This window comes from Podarcis melisellensis (genome assembly GCF_964234715.1).
Source record: "Podarcis melisellensis genome assembly, chromosome: 18".
NCBI lineage: Eukaryota > Metazoa > Chordata > Lepidosauria > Squamata > Lacertidae > Podarcis > Podarcis melisellensis.
In genome coordinates this window covers 3,142,558-3,163,307 of record NC_138536.1, presented here as the reverse complement: position 1 = coordinate 3,163,307, position 20,750 = coordinate 3,142,558, and the positions used below count along the sequence as shown (strand labels likewise).

The 20,750-nt window shown below is 50.2% G+C and overlaps 2 protein-coding genes across 2 annotated transcripts in view; both read right to left on the bottom strand.

Annotated features, from left to right (window-relative positions):
* GAMT (guanidinoacetate N-methyltransferase) overlaps nucleotides 1–15,820 on the bottom strand; it is a 230,483-nt gene extending 214,663 nt beyond the window's left edge. Inside the window, exon 1 of the mRNA XM_081895817.1 lies at nucleotides 15,619–15,820. Coding sequence (XP_081751943.1) covers nucleotides 15,619–15,805 — 187 coding nt within the window. The 5' untranslated portion in view covers nucleotides 15,806–15,820. The remainder of the gene's footprint in view (nucleotides 1–15,618) is intronic.
* On the bottom strand, nucleotides 1,145–19,893 carry APBA3 (amyloid beta precursor protein binding family A member 3). Its single transcript, XM_081895492.1, is given in 13 exon segments — nucleotides 1,145–2,117; nucleotides 3,431–3,571; nucleotides 4,196–4,315; nucleotides 5,103–5,315; nucleotides 7,118–7,315; nucleotides 9,248–9,406; nucleotides 9,567–9,653; nucleotides 10,933–11,078; nucleotides 12,295–12,334; nucleotides 13,699–14,428; nucleotides 16,822–17,169; nucleotides 19,647–19,696; nucleotides 19,699–19,893. Coding segments are annotated over 13 exon segments (2,364 nt in total). The 5' UTR covers nucleotides 19,759–19,893; the 3' UTR covers nucleotides 1,145–2,045.
* Nucleotides 19,894–20,750: the final 857 nt, after the last annotated feature.

Genomic DNA, 20,750 nt, shown 5'->3' with positions numbered 1-20,750 from the left:
CGTGGCTTTGGCAGAAGCCAAGACAGCGAGCTGGATGAATCCCGCTCGCTGTCTTGGCTTCCTTTTTAGCCGCGGGACTGGGAAAACCCGAGCTTCTCCCGACCCCAGCCCCCAGAACGGGTCCGGAAGCGGGGGCGAGGTTGCACGTAACCTCGCCTCCGGAGCTTGCTGCTATCTGCAAGCCTTCTGAGTCCGGCGAGAACTCCCACCGGGTTCCGAAGGCTTGCGGATATCTGCCCGAAGCCCGGGGTGCACAGCGCTGCACTCCCCGGGCTGCAGGCTGCTATCCGCAAACCTTCTGAGCCCGGTAGGAGTTTCCGCCGTGCTCCGAAGGCTTGCGGATAGCTTCCTGAAGCGTGGAGAGCAAGAGGGGTCGGTGCACATCAACCCCTCTCGCTCTCCAGGCTTCAGCGAAAGCCTGCATTCGCTCCATAGGAGGCACACACATTTCCCCTTCATTTTGGGAGGGGGAATAGTGCATCCTATAGAGCGAAAATGCGTCCTATAGAGCGAAAAATACGGTATGCTGGCGAGGGCCTATTTGACCCTCCCACTTCTAACCCCTTCCCTGCTTAAAAGCGTCTCTCAAGCCGGGGGGAATTGCAGTCTTCCACTCGCCGGTGGACGGGTGAAAAAAGCAAAAACAGCTTGAAGAGGCTGAATTTGGATGGGAAAAACCCAGATTAAAAGGAGCCTTGCCTCCCAGCTCAAACTGGCAGCTGCCTCAGTACAACCTTGCAGGCACAAACTCTCCCCCCAAAAATACACCGTATTTTTCGCTCTATAAGACGCACCAGACCACAAGACGCACCTAGTTTTTGGAGGAGGAAAACAAGAAAAAAAAAATCTGAATCTCAGAAGCCAGAACAGCAAGAGGGATCGCTGCGCAGCGAAAGCAGCAATCCCTCTTGCTGTTCTGGCTTCTGGGATAGCTGCGCAGCCTGCATTCGCTCCATAAGACGCACACACATTTCCCCTTACTTTTTAGGAGGGGAAAAGTGAGTCTTATAGAGCAAAAAATATGGTATTTCCCATATGCTCGCCCTAAAGGTTTTTCAAAAAATAAAAATACAAACTGCCAGGTTAGGCTCTGCCCTAACCTTTTACCCTGAGATGCTGGATTTCCGACTGCAGGAAATGCAGATTTTTGCATTCGCTCACACCCTTGTTAAGTGATAAATCGGTCCAGACATATTTGTTTTTTAGTATTTCGGCTGACGATCAGCAAGGCGGCACGTTCCCCACCGCTTACTGAAAGGTTTGTGGATGGACGCCTGCTGCAAGTTTTGCTTTAGGTCTGTTTCTAATTGCAAAGACCAACCGCCGAAGTTTTTAACACACTGCAGGACTGAGTGTGTGTGTGAGAGAGAGGTGGAGATATCTGGTCTATTCTAGAAAGACGGTAGAGCAGTGAGGTGGGTGTAGACTGTCCCACTGCAAAGAATTTTGTTTCTTTATAATATATAACCCAGCCTCCCTGCAAGGAGAAATCTAGCACCTCCAGGTAAAAAATTGTTTCCACGCAATCAAGAAATCCAGCACCTCAAGGGAAAAACAGTTCCCACGTAATCCCTTCTCAGCTATGCTCTTTCCCCTTATTCCCAGGACATGCAAATTTTAACACAAGGGCAGCATTTATTTCAATATATAAAAAATTATTTATCCACCAGCAACGTGATGGGGTACAGCCTTCCTCCCACTGCTTCTTAGCGGCTTCCCATGTCCCGACCCAAAAAACAATTCCACACACACAAAAACCCACATCTCCGAAACCGAACATTGCAGGGCAACGCTTGAAGATGGACAATTTACCAGCACCCAAAAAATAAACCGCACACAAACACACGCTCCCAGTTAAAGCAAAATAAAACCTTTTTTTCCTGTGATTCCGGGTGGAGAAAAAGTCCCGTTGAGAGGCAGGCAGGTGTGAATTCAGAGAAGACGCCTTTTTGGTGCACAGAGTCTGGTTTGCGATGCGAGAAGGGGTTGCATGCAACTTGTTAAGCAGGTGTAGATTTGCCGCCGCCCCAAGAAAACACCTCCCTTCATAGGAAAACGGGTTGTTCCTGTCCGGTCAGAAGACGGTAAGTTGATGCCGGCATGGTTTTGATGTGAACCTGGAATAAAAAAGACACAAGGGGTGTTTGCGTTAAAGCGATATCACTGGGGAACAATTTTTTTTTGCCATTTTCTGTTGCGTGAGATTTTTCAGCCATTCTTATATGTTCTTTCAAATGCTGCTTTCAAATGCAAGTCACTTACATTTATACTCCTATACTACTACTTTGGCTATGCGTTTAATAAAATGTTGAATTCTTGCACTGTGAAAAACAAAGATTACGGTGAAAAGTGAAAAACATGAATTGCAAAAAAAAAAAGCCCAACTAGAGCTTACAGAACAAAACCAACTTCAGATGTGAAATCAGCACGTCGAAATTAGGTTAGAACGACTGCAGGTGTCAGTGCAACAAAAATTTTGTTCCCCAGTGCCACCCAACAAAAAACGTTGACTTTGCTAATGTTGTTGTTGTTGTTTAGTCATGTCCGACTCTTTGTGACCCTCTGGACTAGAGCACGCCAGGCCCTCCTGTCTTCCATTGCCTCCCGCAGTTTGGTCAAACTCACTGCAGATGGTGACAGCAGCCATGAAATTAAAAGACGCCTTCTTCTTGGGAGAAAAGCAATGACAAACCTAGACAGCATCTTAAAAAGCAGAGACATCACCTTGCCAACAAAGGTCCGTATAGTTCAAGCTATGGTTTTCCCAGTAGTGATGTATGGAAGTGAGAGCTGGACCATCAAGAAGGCTGATGGCCGAAGAATGGATGCTTTTGAATTCTGGTGCTGGAGGAGACTCTTGAGAGTCCCATGGACTGCAAGAAGATCCAACCTCTCCATTTGGAAGGAAATCAGCCCTGAGTGATCACTGGAAGGACAGATCCTGAAGCTGAGGCTCCAAGACTTTGGCCACCTCAGGAGAAGAGAAGACTCCCTGGAAAAGACCCTGATGTTGGGAAAGATGGAGGGCGCAAGGAGAAGGGGACGACGGAGGACGAGATGGTGGGACAGTGTTCTCGAAGCTACCAGCATGAGTCTGACCAAACTGCGGGAGGCAGTGGAAGACAGGAGGGCCTGGCGTGCTCTGGTCCAGGGGGTCACGAAGAGGCGGACACGACTAAACGACTAAACACATCATCATCATCATCATCATCATTATTACTACTACTACTACTACTACTATTTCCACAAAAAACCCCACACCCCTGCAGATTGTCAAAGTTTCCCACCCCTCTCGGAAGGCTGACCCCTTTTTAATTTTTTTGCTCTGCCTGTGAAGCCAAATGCATGCAATTTGGGGGTGTTCCTATACTTGCAAATTCATCATCTCGATAAATAATCCTTCGCTGGGGAGGGATGCTTTGATGCCCACCTCGCTGACCGCCTGTGTCAAGATCTGGATGATCTTCTCGTGTGGCATAGCCACCACGCTCTGCCCGTTGATCTCGATGATCCGGTGTCCCACGCGGATCCCGCCCCTCTCTGCGATCCCCCCTCGCATGAGGCTGCAGATCTGGAGCAGGAAGAAGGCAGAGGGACACTGTTTAAGAGTTGGGTAAAGGTAAAGAGACCCCTGACCATTAGGTCCAGTCATGGCTGACTCTGGGGTTGCGGCGCTCATCTCGCTTTACTGGCCGAGGGAGCTGGCGTACAGCTTCCGGGTCATGTGGCCAGCAGGACTAAGCTGCTTCTGGCGAACCAGAGCAGCGCACAGAAACGCCGTTTACCTTCCCACCACAACGGTACCTATTGATCTACTTGCACTTTGACGTGCTTTCGAACTGCTACTTTGGCAGGAGCAGGGACCAAGCAACGGGAGCTCACCCTGTCGCAGGGATTCGAACCGCCGACCTTCTGATCGGCAAGTCCTAGGCTCTGTGGTTTAACGCACAGCGCCACCTGCGTCCCATATATATATATGCATATTTGATATATGCACATATGAAATATGCATCTATGCATATTTATGCAAATATTTCCAGTGTTATGGGCCTCCAAAGTTCTTAATACAGCCCCGTTTGCAAGTTTGCTTTGTTATTTAAATTCACTCCAATCCCCCCTACCCTCCAAAAAACACCCAGCAAAACTTTTCACCACGCAGCCTGGCTCACTCGCTCAAGCCACCTAAGTTACTCACAATGCCGTTCTCCACGCAGAACCCCAGCGGGTATTTCGCATCAGGTCTCCGCACGATGGCGGTGGTGACGGGCGGGCAGTGGACCACGCTGAGGGTCACCACAGTCTGGCTTTTCAAATCCTGGGAAGGGAGAGCACGGAAATTTGAGGAGCTGGCTTACAGCGGTGCCTATTTATCTACTTGCGCTAGTGTGCTTTTGAACTGCTAGGTTGGCAGGAGCCGGGATGGAGCAATGGGAGCTCACCCCGTCATTGCGGGGATTCGAACCGCCGACCTTCTGATCGGCAAGCCCAAGAGGCTCAGTGGTTTAGACCACACGTATCCATAGCTGTCAACTTGCAGACCAGCAGCCTCGAAAATAAGGGATCAGCAGCCAAAATAAGGGATTTTCAGAGCACAGGTATGTTCGACTTCTGAGCCCCTCCGAGCCAAAGGCAGAAAGCCCAGCCAGCAGCCAAACGAAGCCTCAAGCGGTGGTTTCCACAGCGCAGCAAGGGAAACCACCGTCACCTGTCCGCTGGGAAGCGCTGAGCAAAGACGAGTCCCCAGGCAACACGGCCGATTTGATCAGCACAAGGCATGCAAGCTCCACCCCCCAGTCATTCTTAGACTCCTTATTGGGTGAGCAACGCAGCCAAGCAACACAGTTGGAGCCTCCCTCCTCCCTGGCCGGCAGGGAGGGAGGGAGAGGAGCTGCTTCCTTTGTAACCCGGGAAATTTAAGGGACATCATCAATAAGGGACAGCAGCGGGACACGGCGCTGGGATAAGGGACTTTCCCGCCAAATACGGGACGGTTGACAGCTATGGGCGTATCACCACGTATCATTGTTCACAGACTCTGAGGCTTCTTTGCTTCCCACCAGCCCTGGGAAGGAAAAGGAGTCTCCTCCGCCGCCGTTGCTCACCCGTATGATGCCTTGGCAGGAAGCCAGGGGCAACCCCACCAGGCTGGTCCCGTTGGCTGACATGATGCGGTCCCCGATACTCAGCTTCCCCGACCGCTCCGCCGCACCTTTGTTCATGAGGTTGGCCACCACCACGGTGGGCAGGATGGAGCCCCAGCCCGACTCCACAATCACAACGCCCAGGATCTCCCCTTTCTGCTTGTGGATGACGACCTAAAAGGGAAACACAGGGCAGGGATCAGTGTGGCGCCACGTCTGTAGGAACTGGTGATCTTTCAGTGCATCTGTCAGGGGTTCAGGAGCAGAGGCACAGGGGAGAGAGGAAGTGGAGAGCGAAGGGGAACAATCCGAGGGCAGCGCAGGTGAGGATGACAGTGGGGCGAGAGATTCCATGAGCCTGTCCAGCAATTCGGAAGATTCCCAGAAGGGGGCACCGATAGCCAGAGCAAGGGGGGTCCCAGGAGGGACGCACCAGAAGCAAGGGGCCAGCGGTGACTCCCAAAGCAGCAGCTGGAGATCGGGAACAGTTTCCCCACCAGAGCGTAGCGGGGGGGAAGAGTCCCAGGTGTCAGGACCGGCTTCCCCTCCAGGGGGAAGAGAAGATGAGTCAGGACTGACCATGCCCCTATCGCTGAGTGAGGGAATGGAGGGGAAGTCAGATCCAGCTAGCTCCCCCGAAGGGGGAAGCAGTGACAGGAGCAGTGTAACGGTCAGGAGGAAGGTTGCCGGCTGGGCGCGCGCGCCAAGTTCAAATGCACAGGCGCGCGGGACAGCCGGGAGCGCAGACTGGGAGCCAGGTCCTAAAGCACGCCGGAGGCAGGGGGAAGAATCCGGGGACTCTTCAGCATCAGAAGAGTCCAGAAAGGGCAACACCCCAGCGGGCAGACGGACCCAGAGGACAAAGGAGCAAAGGAGGAGGTGGAGCAAGGCTAGGGTCTTGAACTGGTGTCTGGGGGGAGGAGCTTCAGACGGAGCTTCAGCGGTCTAGCGTTGAGACGTAGAGCTGCGCGCCGTGGCTTTGGAATCGAAACTGAACCTTAATAAAGACTTTTGTATACAACAAGAACTGGCGTTGGTCCTCTGTGAGCTGGGACCTTGGGCAGCTCTGACAGCATCTATCCAAAACTTCCATCTTGTGGTTTATCCCCACAACAGCTACTCACTTTGGGCGTAAGTCAAGCAAAGTCTAATTTGTCAGTGCCTAAATGATCTTTGCTATGGGTTAAACCACAGAGCCTAGGACTTGCCGATCAGGTCGGCGGTTCGAATCCCCGCAATGACGGGGTGAGCTCCCGTTGCTCGGTCCCTGCTCCTGCCAACCTAGCAGTTCGAAAGCACGTCAAGGTGCAAGTAGATCAATAGGTACCACTCCGGCGGGAAGGTAAACGGCGTTTCCGTGCGCTGCTCTGGTTCCCGGAGGTGACCCAGAAACTACAACTAATCCAGAATGTGGCAGCCAGACTGGGGACTGGGAGCAGCTGCCGAGACCACATAACACTGGTCCTGAAAGACCTACATTGGCTCCCAGTACGTTTCCGAGCACAATTCAAAGTTTTGGTGCTGACCTTGAAAGCCCTAAATGGCCCAGTATCCCTGAAGGAGCGACTCCATCCCCATCGTTCATCCCGGACACCGGGGTCCATCTCCCGAGGGCCTTCTGGCAGTTCCCTCCCTGCGATAAGCGAGGTTACAGGGAACCAGGCAGAGGGCCTTCTCGGTGGTGGCACCCGCCCTGTAAAACGCCCTCCCATCAGATGTCAAGGAAATAGACAACTATCTGACTTTCAGAAGACATCTGAAGGCAGCCCTGTTCGGGGAAGTTTTGAATGTGCGACATCTTAGTGTATTTTTGGTCTTTGTGGAAGCCGCCCAGAGTGGCTGGGGAAACCCAGCCAGATGGGCGGGGTACAAATAATAAATTATTATTATTCTTTATCTAGACCAACCCCCTACAATGCAGGTGAGCTCTCCGCCCACCCACCTCTGGGGAAAGGAGGGGAAAGATCCATCCTTACTTCCTTACAGTTCTCTTGCTTGGAGAAGTGCGCCAAATCGCCGTTGTACAGCTCTTCCCCCGGGACGAAGCTTTCGTCGCCCTCGTCATCGCCGCACTGCCGGGGGTGGAGTTGGTCGGGGTCGATGCCACTGGCCCTCAGGAACTGCTGGTACGCGACGCTGAAAGCTTGGCCGATAGCTTGGGCTATCAAGGGAGCCTGCGGAAGGAGAAGGCGGGTTTCCGGTGCGGAACTCAAACCCAGGACCGCGGGGTTAAAAGTCACATGATCTACTGACTGAGCCGTCAACGATAACAACATCATCAGCATGGTTGTGACTACAATTATTATCGTCGCACAGAGCCGATAAAAATAAATGATTTTTAAAAAATCAGATTTTTTAATTTGATTTTTTAAGAATTAGAACAAAAAATACAATTTAAATTTTTAAAAAATCAAATAAAAAATCTGATTTTTTAAAATGTAAATGGCATTTTTTTATTTAAATGGCATTTTTAAAATAAAATGCTTTTTTGGGGGGAGGAAATCTTTCTAAATATTTTCTATCTCAGTTACATTATAGTCCAAAGGCTATTCACCAGGAAATAAGGATTGGCTTTAAGTTTTTCATGTGTGCTAAAACTCAGTCTGTTTTTTTAATAAAATAAAATTGTTTAACCACATCAGTTAACAAACATGGATACATACGCTATAATGTCATTGTTTTAGTTAAGTAAATTATTTAAATTGTCATTTCCCCCCCTTCCAATAAAGTACAGCAGAAAAGTTGCCCAAATATAAACAGTTAACTTACTAAACCTCACAATCATTTCATAATTATCTATGTATTTCTAATAGTAAAACCAAATCAGTCATTTCTGATATAGCTGTAAAAACTGCTCTGCAAACTCATTATTCCAAAAACCCGAAACCTTCCTCTGGTTGTCAATATTAAGATGATACCAGCAAGAACGAGTCTGGGGGGGGAACCCAATTTGAATCAAGTCTTACCGACCAGCGATTAAAATTGATTTGATATCAGTCAAATCCACCCCGTTGCTATATTCCACTTACTATTTATTGCTTGTCATAAGGACTAGAAACTTGATTTCAAAACAACCTCTCTGCATTCTACCTCTCCTAGCTCTACCTCTCTTCTAAATCAGAACCAGTGAAGGCAGTGAAGGTCCTGTGTGAGTGTCTGGAGGCTGTTGGAGGATGGATGGCGGCTAACAGATTGAGGTTGAATCCTGACAAGACAGAAGGACTGTTTTGGGGGGATAGGGGGCAGGCAGGTGTGGAGGATTCCCTGGTCCTGAATGGGGTAACTGTGCCCCTGAAGGACCAGTGCGTAGCCTGGGAGTCATTTTGGACTCACAGCTATCCATGGAGGCGCAGGTCAATTCTGTGTCCAGGGCAGCTCCATCTGGTACGCAGGATGAGACCCTCCCTGCCCACAGACTGTCTGGCCAGAGTGGTGCATGCTCTGGTTATCTCCCGCTTGGACTACTGCCATGCGCTCTCCGTGGGGCTGCCTTTGAAGGTGACCTGGAAACTACAACTAATCCAGAATGCGGCAGCTAGACTGGGGACTGGGAGCGGCCGCCGGGACCACATAACACCAGTCCTGAAAGACCTACATTGGCTCCCAGTATGTTTCCGAGCACAATTCAAAGTGTTGGTGCTGACCTTGAAAGCCCTAAATGGCCCAGTATCCCTGAAGGAGCATCTCCACCCCCATCGTCCAGCCCGGACACAGAGGTCCAGCGCCGAGGGCCTTCTGGCGGTTCCCTCCCTGCGAGAAGTGAGGTTACAGGGAACCAGGCAGAGGGCCTTCTCGGTGGTGGCACCTGCCCTGTGGAACGCCCAACCTTCAGATGTCAAGGAAATAAACAACTATCTGACTTTTAGAAGACATCTGAAGGCAGCCCTGTTCAGGGAAGGTTTTAATATTTAACGCTGTATTGTTTTTAACACGTGATTGGGAGCCACCCAGAGTAGCTGGGGAAGCTCAGCCAGATGGGCGGGGTATAAATAATAAATTATTATTATTATTATCATTATTATTCTCCTTTCCATTTCTACACGGGATCTCACACACATATCCGGCCCCTGAGGTTCTCCCCCGGTCCCCGATTTCCCCAAGCTCACATCCGCCGAGTGGAAGACGTGGCAGATCATCTTGTAGAGTTGCTTTTCGGCAGAGGTGTCGGCCCGGCGAGGAAGTTTCCGGCGGGCCATGAGAACCACGATATTCCCAATGTCAGCGATGTAGGAGATAGTTTGCAGGAGATGGTCCATCATCGCCTCCTGGAAACAGAGAGAGGGAAAGGAAGGAGATGTCATAAGGAATAGGAGCCAGGTTTTGGCCAAGTGTTTTTGGCACTCGGAAATTCCTGGCGAATCCTCGAACTCGAGCCCCGCTTCGGCCTCTGCCGCTAGGCTGCCCGGAAGCCCGCAAGGGACGCACCTGGGAGTCGGCCGTCAGGACCTTGATCCTCTGCGTGGAGATGAAGAGGTCCACCTCCGTCATGGGCTGTGATTCTCCTTCGGGGGCCTGTAAGGCAAAGGGAGGCGTCTTGAGGCAAGCGATGGCCGGGAAATAGAGAGACGGGGTGGTCGGGAAAGGGAAAGACGTGGGGCAAGTGATGGCTGGGAGATGGAGCGACATGGGGCAAGTGATGGCTGGGAGATGGGAGAGACATGGGGCAAGTGATGGCTGGGAGATGGAGCAGCATGGGGCAAGTGAGGGCTGGGAGATGGAGAGACATAGGGCAAGTGATGGCCAAGAGATGGAGAGACATGGGGCAAGTGATGGCTGGGAGATGGAGAGACATGGGGCAAGTGATGGCTGGAAGATGGAGCAGCATGGGGCAAGTGATGGCTGGGAGATGGAGCGACATGGGGCAAATGATGGCTGGGAGATTAAGCGAAGTGGGGCAAGTGATGGCTGCGAGATTAAGCAAAGTGGGGCAAGTGATGGCCAGCAGATAGAGCAGCATGGGGCAAATGATGGCTGGGAGATGGAGAGACATGGGGCAAGTGATGGCTGGGAGATGGAGCGACACGGGGCAAGTGATGGCTGGAAGATGGAGCAGCATGGGGCAAGTGATGGCCAGCAAATGGAATAACATGGGGCAAGTGATGGCCAGCAAATGGAATAACATGGGGCAAGTGATGGCCAGCAGAGGGCGCAACATGGGGCAAGTAATGGCTGGGAGATGAAGCGAAGTGAAGCAAGTGATGGCTGGCAGAAGGAGCAACATGGGGCAAGTGATGGCTGGCAGAAGGAGCAACATGGGGCAAGTGATGGCTGGCAGAGGGAGCAACATGGGGCAAGTGATGGCCAGCAGATGGAGCAACATGGGGCAAGTGATGGCTAGAAGATTAAGCAAAGTGGGGCAAGTGATGGCTGGCAGAGGGACCAAAATCGGGCAAGTGATGGCTGGGAGATTTTTAAGGAAAGAGGGGCAAGTGATGGCCGGCAGAGGGAGCAAAATGGGGCAAGTGATGGCCAGAAAACGGAATCACATGGGGCAAATGATGGCCGGCAGAGGGAGCAACATGGACCAGACCACAGACCCCTCTAGCCACACATCCTGCTTCCAGAGTTGAACAGCCAGAGTGCCCCAACGGAAAGTCCACAAACCTCTTCCCCTCTGCCCCTGCCAGCAGGCGCCGAGAGAGATAGACTGCGGCTGTTCCTGGAGGCTCCGCTTAGGTGGAATTAGGGATGCTAAAGGATCCCTTGCTGGACTGGACCAAAGCTGCATCTACAGCAACAGATCTCTGGGCGACAGAGGTTGCAGCAGCTGCCCGCTCCCCTTGGATCTCACCTTGATCCTGTCCACGGCTTTCTGGGCTTGGGCCATGCGGACGTGGGTGGGTGGGTTCCTCTCGGAGACCAGCTGCGTGGAGCCCAGGTACTTGGCCCCGAAGATCACGCCGTCCAGCAGATCTTCGGGCTCGCAGGGGCCTGGGACTGGATTAAACGACGAAAGGACCCGTTTCTTAACGGAACGTGGAATGGAACAAAGCAAAAAAAAAAACACACCAGTTCCCTCAACCCTCAAGTTTCTAGTCCACATGGGGGAAGTTCTGCACCTGGAACAAGAGCAACTCCCCTCTTTTCTGTATGAGATTGTGATAGGGATTTTGAGGTCTTAGATATATGGCAATGTTCATAACCGCACATACATAGATCAGCACAGGAAGACCGACCTGAAGCCATTTTGATTCCTAAACCGAGCCAATATTTTCTCTGCAAGGTCAAAGTGGGAAACCTCCCCATTGTCTCTTTCCTCACAAATCTTGTCTTAAGGGTATGTCTGTGTTTGAATAGGGTGTGAGCCTGTGACCTGGCCCAGGAACTAAGTATTTATCACTACAAAAGACTGGCCAGGCTCCCCAGGAAATCAAATCAAGTAACCTGCCAGACAGGAGAAAAACAACCTTCAAATTTCTGTTGTAGACAGCCTTTTCTGTGATGTAGGTGTGATGTATCGGAGGGGTGGTCTTAGGTTACACCCCTTCTGTGATGTATGTATGATGTTTCTGGGGGTGGTCTTGATCTACAGGGTGGCAATTTCAAAAGTCTTTATAAGGCCTTGCACACCATTTTTCTGGGTCCCTCCTCTCTCCTGCAGGTGAGGGGAGCACCCTGTTGCAACAGATCAATAAAGATCAGGCTTACTAGCTGCTTTGCTTCTCAATATTCTCTGGTTGGCCTCTGTTATCTTCTCCTACCAATAGGGAACCTACCGTATTTTTTGCTCTCTAAGACTCACTTTTCCCTCCTAAAAAGTAAGGGGAAATGTGTGTGCGTCTTATGGAGCACATGCAGGCTGTGCAGCTATCCCAGAAGCCAGAACAGCAAGAAGGATCGCTGCTTTCACTGCACAGGGATCCCTCTTGCTGTTCTGGCTTCTGAGATTCAGAATATTTTTTTTCTTGTTTTCCTCCCTCAAAAACTAGGTGCGTCTTGTGGTCTGGTGCGTCTTACAGAGCGAAAAATACGGTATGTGAGGACTCTATATGGGCTCTTGGATACCCCATAAGGGAAAAGGGCAAATTTTTGTTTACAACAAGAGTGGGAGGGTTCAGGCATGCCCCAGACACAGCCCCACATGTTGAAATAACCTGACACTCAACACAGAAGCCTCCTCCTGCGAGTGGGTCAAAAAACCTCCTTCGCTCACCTTCCTTGTAAGTCGGCAAGGACGACAAATCCGCTTTATCCTGTTCAAAGAGGGAAACAAAATGGTTGCGGTCGGTTATATCCTCCTTCGAACGTTGCTTAGTCAGGTTGCAAACCGCCTCGTGCATTGTAACGCAGAAAGGCGGCGTGCATATAAAAACCAAAGTTAAATGAAAGCTCCCTTATTCTTCTAAAGGCCCTTGCTCTGTCTACACCACTGGAAGGCGGCTAACAGATTGAGGTTGAATCCTGACAGGACAGAAGTGATGTTTTAGGGGGACAGTGGATGGGCGGGTGTGGGGGACTCCCTGGTCCTGAATGGGGTAACTGTGCCCCCGAAGGACCAGTGCGCAGCCTGGGAGTCATTTTGGACTCACAGTTGTCCATGGAGGCGCAGGTCAGTTCTGTGTCCAGGGCAGCTCCATCTGGTATGCAGGATGAGACCCTACCTGCCCGCGGACTGTCTGGCCAGAGTGGTGCATGCTCTGATTATCTCCTGCTTGGACTACTGCAATGCGCTCTGCGTGGGGCTACCTTTCAAGGTGGCCTGGTAACTTCAACTAATCCAGAATGTGGCAGCCAGAATGGGGACTGGGAGTGGCTGCCGAGACCACATAACACCGGTCTTGAAAGACCTACATTGGCTCCCAGGACATTTCCAAGCACAATTCAAAGTGTTGGTGCTGATCTTAAAAGCCCTAAACAGCCCAGTATCCCTGAAGGAGCGTCTCCACCCCCATCGTCCAGCCCGGACACCAGGGTCCATCGCCTGAGGGCCTTCTGGTGGTTCCCTCATTGCGAGAAGCAAAGTTACAGGGAACCAGGTAGAGGGCCTTCTCGGTGGTGGCGCCCGCCCTGTGGAACGCACTCCCACCAGATGTCAAGGAAATAAACCACCACCTGACTTTTAGAAGAAGAGTTTGGATTTGATATCCCGCCTTTCACTCCCTTTAAGGAGTCTCAAAGCGGCTCACAATCTCCTTTCCCTTCCTCCCCCACAACAAACACTCTGTGAGGTGAGTGGGGCTGAGAGACTTCAGAGAAGTGTGACTGGCCCAAGGTCACCCAGCAGCTGCAGGTGGAGGAGCGGAGACGCAAACCCGGTTCCCCAGATTACAAGACTACCGCTCTCAACCACTACACCACACTGGCTCTCTAGAAGACATCTGAAGGCAGCCCTGTTTAGGGAGGTTTTTAATGTCTGACGTTTTATCGTGTTTTTAATTTTCTGCTGCGAGCTGCCCAGATTGGATGGGGAAACCCAGCCAGATGGGCAGGGTATAAACAATAAAAATTATTATTATTATTATTATTATTATTATTATTATTATTATTATTATTACTACGGTGACTGGCATTGGCCCTTCAACCCGGGACAAAGTGTGCACCCTCACAAGACGCTTACCACCACGTCTGAAGAGCAGGACGCCTCTTCCTCGCGGGCAGACCCCGGCACCGGCCGCCTCCATCCCGGCTCCGGCAAAGGTCCCCCCAAAACGGAATCAGCGGAGGACGGAGGTGGCTCCTTCCACCGCTGCGGGCCTTCCCCCTGAGCCCTGTCCGAGGCCAATTCCCCGGGGGCCGTTCCCCCAGGGCGGCTGTTCCCGGCCACCGCGTCCGAGCGAGCCAGGGGCGTCTCGGCGCCCGCGTCGGCAGGGGACCCCCGTTCGTAGCGAAGGAGGCTGAGAAGATCCTCGCTCTCGACTTCCGCTGACAGCAGCCCTCGTCCCCTCCGCGGGCGCACCGGACCCCCCAAGCCGTGCCCCGTGGCGATATGGAGCGGGCAAGGGGCCCCCTGGCACTCTTCGTCTGCAAGCAGAGGGTCTCCGTCGCCTTCGGAAACACGGCCTTCTTCGCCATCGGAGGCGGGCAGAAGACCGTCTTCGGACGTGGGCGATCGGTCTTCGAAATTCGGGCTGAGTCGCTGCAAGCGGGTCAGGAGGCCGTGAAGATGCAGGTGATCGGAATCCGGGGCGTCCTCCTCTTCGTCCCGGGCGACGTCCGCATCTTCCATTTCTACGAGAAGCTCAGCCGGGTCCGCGGGCTGCAGGTCGCTTTCCTCCAAGGCTTCTCGGGGGCCCGGCGTCCAGCCGGTGTCCCCGGACACGGGTTCGGGAGACGCCTCCATCAAGCCCCTGTTGGAGGAGAAGCAAAGTTCAGCCCTCTGAGAAGTCAGGGGTGTCTGGGCATTGTGGGGAGTGATATAAACAGAAAGGAATGTTAGCTCTTTTTATATGCAATAACGGCAGCAAGAATATTACTGGCCCAAAAATGGAAGCAAGAAGAATTACCGACGATTGAAGAATGGAGTGAATGGACTATGCAGAGCCAGATAAACTAACAGGAAGGATTCAAAACCGGCGGGACCATAAATTCACGGAAGACTGGAGTAAATTGACGGACTACTTGAAAAGATATTTGTGAAGATCAGACGACGTTTGTAGGTTTGCAGGACGTTTTGTGAGGAGTATTATTGGAAGTATTGCAAAAATGGAGAAGGGGAAGGGTGATTTGTTAAGAGATGTGAAGGCAATATAAAGTTAAGAAATGCATAAGAAGTGGTTAAAACGGTGGATCATCAGAGGTGCTGATGGAAGTCTGAAAAGATTGTATAAGTGATAAGTTTTGTGGTACAGTGGTGCCTCGCAAGACGAAAAACTCGCTAGACGAAAGAGTTTTCCGTTTTTGAGGTGCTTCGCAAGACGAATTTCCCTATGGGCTTGCTTCGCAAGACGAAAACGTCTTGCGAGTTCTTGCGAGTTTTTTCCCTCCCCCCCCTTTTTCTAAGCCGCTAAGCCGCTAATAGCCGCTAATCCGCTAATGGCCGTGCTTCACAAGACGAAAAAACCGCTAGACGAAGAGACTCGCGGAACGAATTATTTTCGTCTTGCGAGGCACCACTGTACATTTTATAATTTATATGCAAACCCCTGCCTAAGTGGCGAGCCCAAATGTACATAAAATTGATTCAAAACATGTGGATAATTATAAGGAAAGTATCACAGCACTAGCTGTTTCCTTTTTAAAAAGCCTTTTGTTCTTACTATTATTAGGTGTTTCCATATTTCAAAAAATTGAAAATACAGAGACAAAATTTGTTTTGTTTTTTTACAAAGTGGTTGAGCTTCGTTTTGCAAAACCTCCGAAAGCACTGAAGATTTTTAGCTATCTGCCAAAAAATCAACACTTACGACCAGTGCCGGATTTACGTATAAGCTAAACGAGCTGTAGGTTAGGGCCCCACTCTCTTGGGGGCCCAAAAAAAATTTAAAGGGAAATTTCCAAAATAGAAGATAAAAAAACAAATAAAATAAAACCTACCTACAGCAACAGTGTTTTGTGTTGTGCAGGCTCCTGTGATGTAGGTCATGGGCCCGGCCTGCTCGCCTGCTCCCTAAAATATCGCTGGTTTGCTCCTTTCTATATATAGGGTGCCTACATTCTGCATGGACTGGTTGCAGGGCAACATGGGCAAATGGCTTGAGATACCTATGAGGTCCATCAATTGCCATATAGAATATATTCAACACAAAAAAACAGCAACAATTTGTTGTTGACAAAGGACGGCTGGACATATAAAGGACCCCATTCCCTTCAGTAGCTTAGGGCCTCATCCAACCTAAATCTGGCCCTGCTTCTGACATGGGTTGCCCCAGAAATATTTACCGATTTTGTTTCTGACGGACGGATCCCAGATACATCTTGGAATTACAGTTCTAAAGGTAAAGGGACCCCTGACCGTTAGGTCCAGTTGTGGCCGACTCTGGGGTTGTGGCGCTCATCTCGCTTTACTGGCCGAGGGAGCTGGCGTACAGCTTCCGGGTCATGTGGCCAGCAGGACTAAGCCGCTTCTGGCAAACCAGAGCAGCGAATGGAAACGATGTTTACCTTCCCACCAGAGTGGTACCTATTTATCTACTTGCATTTTGATATGCTTTCAAACTGCTAGGTTGGCAGGAGCAGGGACTGAGCAACGGGAGCTCACCTCGTTGTGGGGATTCGAACCGCCAACCTTCCAATTGGCAAGCCCTAGGCTCTGTGGTTTAGACCTTTAAATCCCTTTAAATCCTTATACCACCCTTAATCAGAATATCACACTTCAGCTCCCAAGAGCCTGTTGGTGGAACAGGAAGGTTTTCAGCTGCCACCGGAAGGACAACGAGAAGGGAGCCAACCTGGTTTCCCTAGGCAGGGAGTTCCAAAGTTGCCTGGGAGGAGCCAATAACAATAAGGTCCTGTTCTTCATCCCCACCAAGCGGAACCGAGAGAGGGGCCTCTCCAAAGATCTCAAAACCCAGGCAGGCTTGTATGGGACGACACAAGAACCTTGAACCTGCTCTGACAGCATTTGGGGGCCCGGGAGTCCTGTGCCGTGGCGGTCTGCCCCACTTCAACCGTCCTGGGGGGCCATGTTTCGCACGAAGACCGACCCCCCCCCCCCCGTGCACCATTTCAGCGAAATGGGAAAGGCAACCTTGATTCCTGCTTTTCAGCGGGGAGTTGTATGAAGCTTAAAAACGGGTTTTACCTGGAGCCCTGGTTAACTGCTTGCTTGTAACCTTGGGGACTGGAATCTGGTGGATTTGAAAGCCAATCAGATCCCTGGGCAATATCTGAGCCGCTCTGGGTCTCGGGTGCCGCCAATTCGGAGATCACGGATTCTCCTTTTGGAACGTGGGATTGCAGACGGCCAGGAGACGGACCGGGCTGTTCCCAGACGGAAGAAGCGTCTGTTCCGGGTTTTCCGGGGGTATCGGGGTCTGTCGCCATGCGCTCCTCTAAGTCCATGGAGAGGGTCTCTGGGGGGTCGGTCACCGAATTCGCCTCTGACTTGAAGTCCATCTCGCTGTCCGTCATGATGGGGGAAGGAATAGCCCTACACTTGAAAACAAAAGCGAGCATACAAGACCAGGCTCCGGGGAGACCCGAATTCAAATCCTACCACCCACCTGACCGTCAACCTCCCTTGGGGGTCGGTGCTAGAAATCTCCCAGGTTACCGCGGTAAAATTAGCAAAAATGTACAGTGGTCCCTTGGTTATGTTTCCTCTTCACTAACCCTAGGAATTAATTTGCAGCCTGCATTCTCCTTCTGCATCAAAATCAACCCAAAACCTAGCATTTATTAATTGCTAGGGTTCAGCCTAAATGTAGAACAGCGTTTAAAAAATAAATAAATACAGATGTTGCAGATTGGAATGTGGAAGCGGACGCATGGAACAGACTTGCGGACGCTCACACGGTTTTGTATTTTTGTTATACGGTGGTCCCTTGGTTCTCAAACGCCTTGGTTCTCAAACAACTTGGAACCCAAACACTGCAAACCCGGAAGGAAGTGTTCTGGTTTGCAAACGTTTTTCGGAAGCTGAACGTGCTCCGTTTTGAGTGCCATACTTCCGATTTGAGTGTTACGCTGAGATCTATCTGTTTTTGCTATTTATTTTGCGTTTTTGCGGCTCTTTTTGTGTGTGTGACTGTGTGGAACCCAGGTCAGCTACTGATGGATTGATTGATTGTGTGACTGCAGTACATTGTTCATTGCTTTCATTTTATGGGTCGATGGTCTCGCTAGATAGTAAAATTCATGTTCAATTGCTGTTTTAGGGGTTGTTTTTAAAAGTCCGGAGTGCATTCATCCGTTCTGCATTGCTTTCTATGGGAAAGCGCGCCTTGGTTTTGGAACGCTTTGGTTTAGGAGCAGACTTCTGGAACGGATTAAGGTTGAGAACCAAGGTACCACTGTATCTGAGATTCTAGCACTGCTGGGGTGGGACTGATGCTCAAAGCCTATCCAGCCTCGAAGGGTTGTTTTTGGGATTTAAATGGGCCCAACATCTGGAAAGAGCAATGCACACCGTTTTAAGAAGAAAGGTAAAGGTAAAGGGACCCCTGACCATTAGGTCCAGTCGTGGCCGACTCTGGGGTTGCGGCGCTCATCTCGCTTTACTGGCCGAGGGAGCAGGCGTGCAGCTTCCGGGTCATGTGGCCAGCAGGACTAAGCCGCTTCTGGCGAACCACAGCAGCGCACGGAAACGCTGTTTACCTTCCCACTGGAGTGGTACCTATTTATCTACTTGCACTTTGACATGCTTTCGAACTGCTAGGTTGGCAAGAGCAGGGACTGAGCAACGGGAGCTCACCCCGTCATTGCGGGATTTCGAACCGCCGACCTTCTGATCGGCAAGTCCTAGGCTCTGTGGCTTAAGAAGAAAAGGTGTGGTATAAATGCATTAAACAAATCTAGTCTAATATTTTGTTCTCACAGTGGCCAAAAATATTACAATTTACTGAACTTCGCTGCAATTTTGGAGAACTGCAACGTGCTTCAGGCACCGATATATGCTAAGATAATCGGCTCGGAATGTTTCTGTTCAGGCAAAACTGCCCCGACATGTTCAGGTCTTTTTACTTTTTACTTTACTGCCAATTTTGGGGTTTTGGCCTTCTTTTTTTTTTTTTTAGAAAAACGTTTCCAATGGTTTTTGAACTCATCCTTCGCAGGTTGTTTCAACCCTTCCCGTAAAAGCACTCAGAAGTTTTGCTACGGTGGTCGAATCAATTAAATTCAATTAAATTTGGGAAGGGCGGCTAAAAAAGCAAAGACAACGTAACTGATATGGTAACGATTTCAGAAAAGGAAATGGCACAATTTGGTTGCCGTCTGCAGATTTTCTTTCGGAGAACAGGACTCGGTCTATTTTATTTTTTTCACAAAACAACAATAAATGTTCCCCAGGCATTTGAGAAATTAAGAGATATTTGCAGCTATCAATGGTTTTGCAAGCATTATTCCAAATTCCGGGCGTGCTTTTTCACAAGGCAAACCCATGCATGTTTACTCCCAATGATTCCCACATCCAATATGTGCCTACAGTTGCAGCCTTAAGGTGGAAGTCTAACCCCGTCTACTCAGAAGTAAGCCTTACTGAATTCAAGGGCGGAGGGCTTACTCCCAGGTGATTGAAGTCAGAACTTAATTGCAATGCTTTGCAAGCCTTTTTAAAAAAGCAAGCAGTGAATTCGGGGCATGTGTGGCTTGTTTACTTAGGAGTAGGCAAGGTTATTGTTATTTAAAGTATTTACAAACCACCCTGGACCCAAAGGACTGAAACGGACACAACTAAACCCACCCAAAAATTAAACAAAAACACAGAACTCAGCTATAGGAAAGTTGCCAGTCGTTGCCATCAAACCACCCATTTTTAAAAAATTCAGATTGAATTAATTTTTGCCTGGCTTGATGTGTAACAGCTCTATAAACTTGCCAGATTATTTCACACTGTTTTGGTTGCATTTCAGACGGTTTACAAGCAAAACGAAGCGGATGCAAACTTTTTAAGGGGAAAAAACTCACTTTCTGGAAAACTTTTTTGTTGTTGCTGCAGAGGAGGAGCGACCAGGAGAGGAGGAGCTTTGCAAACGTGCAGGTTTTGGTGCTTTTTGCAAGCAGGATCCGGCACGCTCATTCCGGGTCAGGGCATTGTTTGTTGCTGCTGTTTGGTTTTTCTACCCCAGCTTGCAACTTGCAAATCCTTTCTCTGAACTTCTTTTTCTTCCTGTTGGGTCTTTTTTCTCCCTGTGGATTGAGCATGTGTGGGGAGGAGGGGAAAAGAAAGGAATAAAGGATTCTGGGAGGTGTAGTTTTCTTGGTTGCACGGTGCTCCCATCAGCCTCCAAAAGACTGATCAGCCGCAGGGTCAAACAGGGAGCCGAGATGTCCCTTTTAAACGCGAAGAATAATCCTGCGTCACCCAGAAGCTTGCAGATTGCTTTTATCAAAACATATACGCACGCACATGCATTCAAAAAGCAAAACATACCTGAATCAGCTTGACCCTCCACTGGGTCAAACAGAGAGCCGAAGTGGCCCTTTTGAGCGTGGAGAAGAATCCTGTTTCACCCAGAAGCTTGCAGATTGCTTTTATCAAAATATATACGCGTGCACATGCATTTAACAGGCAAAACTCACCTGAATCAGCTTGACCCTCCGCTGGGTCAGACAGAGAGCGGTGGTGGCTCTTTTGATCGCGGAGAAGAATCCTGTGTCACCCCGAAGCTTGCAGACTGCTTTGATTAAAATATATACGCACGCACATGCATTTGAAAAGCAAAAACCTACCTGAAAGCTTGACCTTTTCGAAGGGGGTAGAAAGATACCCCTGCGACGGTTTGGGGCCGAAGAAGCTCCCTCTCTGACGAAATTTGCTTTGAAGATCAAACCGGGGAGCGAATCCTCTCTCTTTCTGGTCGTAATAAGACTCCTCTCTCCTCTTTAACCTGCTTCCTTTCACTGGGCTTTCGGAAGATCTCTTTGCAAGCAGATCAAGTTGCCTTTTAGGGAGCTGGGGGATCAGATTCTGTTTAAAAATCCATGACGGGGCATCGTTGTCTTTCTTATGTCAGCAAAATATCAACGAGGAAAAGGCCTTCTCCTAAACAGACCTTCCTTTCGGCAGGG